At 44.5% G+C, this 7,424-nt stretch overlaps 1 protein-coding gene and 1 long non-coding RNA gene across 2 annotated transcripts; one reads left to right on the forward strand and one right to left on the reverse strand.

Annotated features, from left to right (window-relative positions):
* Nucleotides 1-339: 339 nt before the first annotated feature.
* Nucleotides 340-2,172, reverse strand: LOC122683071. Its single transcript, XR_006337604.1, has 3 exons — nt 2,122-2,172; nt 1,891-1,979; nt 340-1,628 (listed from the first exon to the last, which is right to left on the reverse strand). It is a non-coding gene; the product is annotated as an uncharacterized LOC122683071 (long non-coding RNA).
* Nucleotides 2,173-2,427: 255 nt separating this feature from the next.
* Nucleotides 2,428-4,740, forward strand: EIF1B (eukaryotic translation initiation factor 1B). Its single transcript, XM_043886608.1, has 4 exons — nt 2,428-2,566; nt 3,488-3,651; nt 3,868-3,969; nt 4,338-4,740. The coding sequence occupies exons 1-4, from the start codon at nt 2,536-2,538 to the stop codon at nt 4,380-4,382; spliced, it is 342 nt and encodes a 113-aa protein (XP_043742543.1). The 5' UTR covers nt 2,428-2,535; the 3' UTR covers nt 4,383-4,740.
* The last annotated feature ends 2,684 nt before the right edge of the window (nt 4,741-7,424 follow it).

The following is a 7,424-nucleotide window of genomic DNA, read 5'->3' on the forward strand; positions in this document are numbered from 1 at the left end:
TCCTGTATTGGACGGGTCAGGTCTAAATATAAAGTCAGAATGATGACTGGAATCAGAAGAGTTTTCCAGACTATCATCCCAATTGTATCTGACCTGTATTCATAGTTGCCTTTGATTTCTGAGCTCCTGGGGATCTCTGATGTAAACAGTAGGTTCAAGAAAGTATGTGCTCTCCTGACACAGGTAATGATCACGAAACCCCAAGATTTCTGGATCTTTTTTAACTTCTCTCTGTTATTTTTTTCCTTGACTGGACCACTCTTGGCTCCTTCTAAGAAAAAATGTAATATAAAACAGTTTGAGATGTCTAGTAACAAAGAAAGAAAACAGAAATGGTTATGCATTTGTTTATTTTGAAATTTCATCCAAATAAGTATTAAAAATTACTTTAAAGCACACTGATAAAGGTTCAAAACTAGAAAGCCTCTGCAGGAATAATCAACAAATGAACAACAAATGTTTGCTTCTCCTTGTTTCTGAACCAGTTCTAACACTTTACACTTTAGTTTGGATAATAAAAGTGTCATTCATTCAAATCAGGACTAAAAGCCCCAAAATGTAGTTCAGATTTCTGAGAGTTGCAAATTTGATTCTTCAGGCAAATAGCCTCCATTTCTACATGAGTATAAACAGAGGAATAACTATATTATAGAATGGCTATGAAGATTAATATACTGTGTATAAAGCTTACAACAGGCAAATAGCATGTACTCAATAAATTATCCATTTACTATTATTTCTTATAATAGTAAATTATTTATAACAGTAAATTATCCATTTACTATTATCATAGTTAATCACAAAAGATTTTTAAATCCAGGTTCCTAAACTGGGGTCTGCAGATTGTTGATCCACAGCTAAAACTGTGTGTGGGTGGGGAGGAGGGTGGATTCCTAAAACCGGATGGAAAAGAAGACTCCACCTACACTTTCACTAATCTCTATAAACAAAAGTTAGCCTTTGCTACACTATGAATGCTGGCAACATAAACGTAGTATCTGAAGGATCTATAATTTTGCACCAGTAGACGTAACTGATATTTTCATATTACACTTCTGATGCTTACAGACATCTCAAAATATTTGTCACCTTTTTGAAATTCCAACCTTTGTGAGATCTGCTGCTAAATCTTCTCAATTAAGGCATTAGTAAAGGAGCAATACTATGTTATCAATGCATTGGTTTTAATTTCAATATATTGTTTCCTTTGTAATCCAACATTTTTTATTTCACGCACTTAAAAGGATTATTCTGAGAATGGGTCCATAGGCTTCACAAGACTGCCGTGGCACAAAACAAAGTTAAGAATCCCTACCCTTCAGTCTATCTCTTTGCTTACAAAAGGCCAGCCAAGTTTTACAATTGAGCACCTGACTGGGTGAGCCCATTGCCGTAGTCTCAGGTTTGTTTTTCTGTTTATAGCTTGATAGGAAGATATTACTGTTCTGGTGTCTGACTCTTGTCAATCAACCTTCGTGTTCAAGGTTCTGTGTTAAGCTGGCAGGTTGATTTTCTGGTGCATTCGGTCGAACTGGGGAATATACGTGACTCCCACTGGATGCCAGGCCCTTGGTGAAGCTGGGCAGTGGTTTTGAAGCGAGGTTCCAGATCAGTAGAATTAGCGTCTCCTGTCAGGTTGTTAGAAACGCAAAAACTGAAGCTCCGGGGTCTATTAATCTGTATTTTAAGCCCTCGGGGAGATGTACGCTAGAGTCTGAGAACCACCGTGGTAGACACTTGGAGGACAGCACAATCCTGGGTAGGAGGCCCCCCGCCTCGACCCAACCGGACGAGGCGGGAGATACGGAAGGGAGGTGATGAGGGGCGGCCATCGAGTCGAAAGCCGGGACTTGGGGCCTTGTTTTGCTCCTGTACCCCGATTTTACTTACATTACCCAAGGCCTCGAGGGTGACTGATGCAACATGATCCGCCTCCCCTCCCCCGGCCCCGCCAGCACTGACCCCTCCGCGCTGTCACCCTACGGCGAGAAAAGACGAGTCAAGGAGAGTGTGCGAGAGAGCGGGGAGGACACCTCTAGACTACGAGGGTTCTAGCCAGACAGATCAGCAGCCCGCTACACCCTTCCCTGCCCAAGCCACCCGGCCCTGGGAGGCGCACACCTTGCTGGGAATTGAGGTCCCGGAAGCCCACCCGTTCCAGGCTTTCCAGACTGTCTTGCCTCGAGAAAACTACAAGTCCCAGAGCGCTCGGCGCGGGCGGGGTCACGTGGGAGGGGCCGCGGGCGCGGCTAAATAGTCTCCATCGGCCATTTTGTGGGAGAAGCCGCAGCGCCGCCTCTTCTTTCGCGTCTTCGCATCCGTTGCCGCCGCCTCTTCCTCCGCCTCCTCCTTCGCCTCTTCCTGCCTCCTCCCGGCTTCCGCCGCCGCCGCCGCCGCTCAAGCCGCATCCCAGCCCCGGGGCCAAGCGTCTCCGTATTTATTTCCGTTTTTTCCGCCACTGCAGCGTCCTGACACGGTGATCCGGGCGGGCCCCGCAGGAATTTTACCCCCACACCGGCCTCACACTAGTATCGCATGTCCACTATCCAGAACCTCCAATCTTTCGGTAAGAGCGGGTTGCCCCGCCGCCGCCTCCCGCCCGCCGCGTCCTCCGCGCGCCTCTCAGCTGTCCAGCCGCCGCTGCCCGCCCCCGGCGGGGCCGCTCGTCCGCTCCCTGGCTCGCAGGGCCCCCGGTCGCCCTCCCCGCAGCCCGAGTGGGGCTTTGTCTCGGCGCCCGGAAGATGGCGACTAGGCCCCTGGCGACCCCCTCCCTGAGGACGGCCCCCGGAGCTCCGGCCGGGGACCCTGCGCCGCCCCCTGTCCTCTCCCGGGCCGGCCTGCGCCTCGTTTCTGCCTCCTGCCACCTCTGCGACCCCGTGCCGCCCCCAGACCTGCCCTGCTGCTGGCCAGGGGGACGCCGGCCCGGGCCGGGGTATCGGCGTCCATTAGCGGTCAGGGCTGTTTTGTGAGCGGCTCTCGGGGGCATTTAGTAGAAGATGCGGCCGATCAGGCCTCTGATCTGTTATAGGGTAGTGGTCCAGTTCTCTACGTGTAGTACTCTTGATTGAGATATATGCATCTTTTTACCAGGCAGAGTTACTGTTAAACGATTAGGAGGTATCTGTGAATCTTTCTGTTGTCATCAGAATGTAATCGAGATGACGCACATTTTTTATAGTGGCTGTAAAATTAAGGTCTTAAAAATCTCAGGATTATGTTCAACGATAACATTATCCACCTGTAAGCGTTTTATCTTCCGCTATTGGTGGGCATACCTGTTTAAAATTTCATTTTGTGAGAGTACCTTAGCGGTTTCATTAATAACCTACGCTATGACTCCCCCCCTCCCCATCCCCACCTGCAGAAAAAAAGCAGAGGCACTAGAACCTTCTTTGCTGAGTGTCTAGATTGTAGCGAACCATATATCTGGAAATTACTAACTAAAAGATATTTTCCTGCTTTGGATTTTTTTGTATTCCCTTTGCAGACCCCTTTGCTGATGCAACTAAGGGTGACGACTTACTCCCGGCAGGGACTGAGGATTACATTCATATAAGAATCCAGCAACGGAACGGCAGGAAGACACTGACTACTGTTCAGGGCATTGCGGATGATTATGACAAAAAGAAACTTGTGAAAGCTTTCAAAAAGGTAAAGGTGTTAGGAAAGAGAGATTAAAATGTAGTTATTGAAGCACACCTCTAAGTAGGATTATGGTCCACACCTTTACTTGACTGTCAATGTGGGTGAAAATGATTGGACCCAAGGAAACTATGTTCATACTCTTAATTAACATCTAGGTAATCTTAGGGTGAAAATAAAATATCATTGTTATTTGATTCAGTTATGTTGAATCTACTTTTCCAGAAATTTGCCTGTAATGGTACTGTGATTGAACATCCGGAATACGGAGAGGTTATTCAGCTTCAAGGTGACCAAAGAAAAAACATTTGCCAATTTCTCTTGGAGGTGAGTGATTGGGTCCTTTATGTACAGACTTGAGATTGCTTCTGACATTGTATTTAATGGTGACATGAATTATAACTTTATCCTCTTTAGTAAAAAATCATGTGGATGAAGCACATTAGTTGTACTTATTTTGAAGACAGGAGTACCAGTTTATTTTGTCATTAGAATGACCTGATCATTCCTGGGTCCACTGAGGATGTTTTGCGGCTTGTCATGATATTCAAATGTGTGTTGAATTTTTATTAGCAGTTTATGCCACAAATAATAGTGTTGCAATGACCTGTTAACAGTGATACTTTTTAATGACTGCTCTGTTTTCTTAGGAATGAATTTATATGTTAGTGATTCTGCTAAATTTTATTTTGCAGGTTGGCATTGTCAAGGAGGAACAGCTTAAGGTTCATGGATTCTAAAATGAACCTAAATACGTGGAGAATTTCTTGAATAATTTTGTTCTCTGACCCAGTTTGGCTGCCTTGTGAAATGATTCTCTGCAGTAAATGGACTTTTCATTTATTTAATCATTCAAACTTCCATTCACATCTGCATGATTACAGAAAACATGGGGTATGTAGGCTAGTAACACATAAGAAAATTGCAGTAAGATGGTAATGAAACCCCGTATTCATCTTAACATGTTTCCAATGGAAAATATTTTGTTTTGAGTGTTTGTTTATTGTTCAGTTTATTACTTTTCACTTGATTAAATGTTTTTTTTGTTGTATTAAACCATGTATGTTGCAGCTTAACAATAAAAAAAAATATCTATGAGTCCTTTTGTGAGCAGTTAGGCTCCCAGATCTAAGCAAGTAATGTACACCTATAGTTTGTCTTTCATAATTGGCGTTCTTATTTTGTTTATTCTTTCTGATTAATTTCAGATGCTGTTAAAGCTAGAGGAGAACCTTTGTTATATGTAATTTTGTTCTTTACTCACTGACTTAAAAATAAGAGTAGAAACAGTGTAAACTCAGTCAAAACCAAGAATTTTTATCAGAAATTGCTGTTAAATTTTTGAGAAGAAAATGAAACATGGTTTAAGCTTAAGTATTAGCACATAGAGTTCTTTTGGTTCTTTTATTGGTTATGTTACTGGGATGCCAACATAAGTCTGTCTCTAAGTGCCAGACAATAAAGTAGGCTCCTGACATAAATTTAGTCCGAGGTGCTGCCCTGCAAGTGTGGGTGGGTGGTACCACTGTTCTACAGATGGAGAAAGACATTGTTTGGGGTTGGGGTTAACTTCCCTAGAGTGCTAGGAAGTGACAGAGTTGGGGTGCCAACCAAGGGCTTCCAACCAGAGAAGTCATGTTCTTTCACTAAATCCTGGTTTGGTATTTGTTTCACCAGAAGAAGTAAGAACCACAGCATGGGGACTGGGAGTAGTGTGAGAAATAAGAGTTCTTATTTATGAGATTGCTGCTGCTTATCCTCTTTTTGAATTCCAGACTTATGCTTTTTATTGAGCCATCATTAGTTGCTCAGTTAAACAAGGGTTCCCTTGTGACTCAGATGGTAAAGAATCTGCCTGCAATGCAGGAGACGCGGGTTCAATCCCTGGGTTGGGAAGATCCCCTGGAGAAGGGAATGGATACCTCCTCCAGTATTCTTGCCTGGAGAATTCCACAGACAGACAGCCCGGCAGGCTACAGTCCAGAGAGTCACAAAGAGCTCGAAGGACTGAGCAGCTAACACTTTCACCAGCTGTGTCCTTAAAACCGTTCAGCCAAGACAGAGAAATGCATCGACAGTAGTCTCCCCTTTATCCAAGGAGTATCTACTCCAAGATCCCGAGTGGATATCTGAAACTGCAGATAGTATCAAACCCTATATACACTGTGTTTTTTCCTATACTACGTGGTAAATAGCATATACTGTGTGGATATGCTGGAGAAAGGGATGCATCAGGTCTTGCCCATAATGGAGCAGATTGAGATGATTGAGATTCCATCTCATGGTGCCCAGTATTAAACCTATGAACTGTTTATCCCTAGAATTTTCCATCCAATTTTGTTTTGGACCACAGGTAACAAACCACAAAAAGTGAAATCTCAGATAAAGAGGGAACTGTTGGATGGACGTATGCTTTTAAGCTAAATGCAGTGGGATAATGATATGGAAAATGTCACTACATTCTGTTCCAGCTGAATTCTTGCTCATGATGTGATGATACTGCTTTTGGAAAATCAGCCCCCCCCCCCCCCCCACCAGTTTACCTCTCTGGAGGATACCTGATAGGCTTTGTGACTTTCTCACCCCATCCTACCTCTAAGTGAGAGAGACTAGGAATACTGAGAAGGGAGTACTCCAGGAAACGGTGCCAGAGTTGGTGAGCTTGTTCCTGAAAACAGTCATTTGACCAAGAAGGTGGAGAGGCATGGGAGAATTTTCTAATTTGAGAAATCTTCACTTTTCTACTTGTAACATTTTGTAACCATTCCATCTCACATTGAGAGGTGCTGGGGAAACAAAAAACAATACAGTAGACACATTAACACATTGAAGTGTTGCTTCATCTAGGGAGATCTGTGAGGCACTGCAGGGAAAAGAACTGTGTTGAGATTGATCGAACAGGAACATAGGCGGATAAGGGAAAGCTTGTTAAACTGTTTCCCTAGAGATAAGCTCTTGGCCTGATCCTTCAGCCTGTGAGCCCCAGATACATGCTGGGACTTGTCACCTATAGGGCAGTCCTCATCCTTAGAGCAAGAACAGTATTGTGTACCCTTCTTATCTTTGAGCAATACAATAGAAATAGCTACACATTTCTACAATTTTACTGAAACCAGTCAAAGTCAATGTCGCCTCAAGTGGGGAAGCTGTCTGACAGGAAGCCTTAAGGATACCTAAGAGCAAAGCTCAGTGTTCTTGTCTGCTTCCAGGGCTGCAACACTTGTCTGCAAAAGGGACGAGGTGGTATTGTGGAACAAGTGGGAGAAAACGTCCTACAGACGCAGCTATGCAGCTATAATACCGAGCCAAGTGGTATCTCCTTGTGCCTCTGTGGGAAGGTTGTGATCTGCAGATTTTTAGTGGTCTGTACTTTTGACAGTGCAAAATGAAAACTATTGCGTAGAGGACTAGTAGATTTGTCCCTGAACATCTACACTCAGTAGAGGTTTTGGTGAAGCCAATGGGAAACTGACCTTTGGTTGGTTGAGGCGCAGCCTGAGTAGACTGCTGCTATAGCAACGATGCCCCCTGCCCTTCGATCTTGGCCCCACAAGAGGCAGAGGAAAACCTGGGGGTTGGGGGTGCCCCCTTCCTGTTGAGGAACTCAAGAGCTGTTCTCTGAACCACCCTAGAAAGAGGGTGGCTCTCATCTTAGGGAAGGAACAGTCCTAGTCCCAATCAGATACACTTAACCAAGATAACTTGAGACGTACAGAATGGTAACAGCCGTCTGTGTGCCTTCTGTTACCAGCTGGGCTCCAGCGAAAGGAATGGGCAGTTAG

The sequence above is a fragment of the Cervus elaphus genome, chromosome 24 (assembly GCF_910594005.1).
Source record: "Cervus elaphus chromosome 24, mCerEla1.1, whole genome shotgun sequence".
Taxonomy (NCBI): Eukaryota; Metazoa; Chordata; class Mammalia; order Artiodactyla; family Cervidae; genus Cervus; species Cervus elaphus.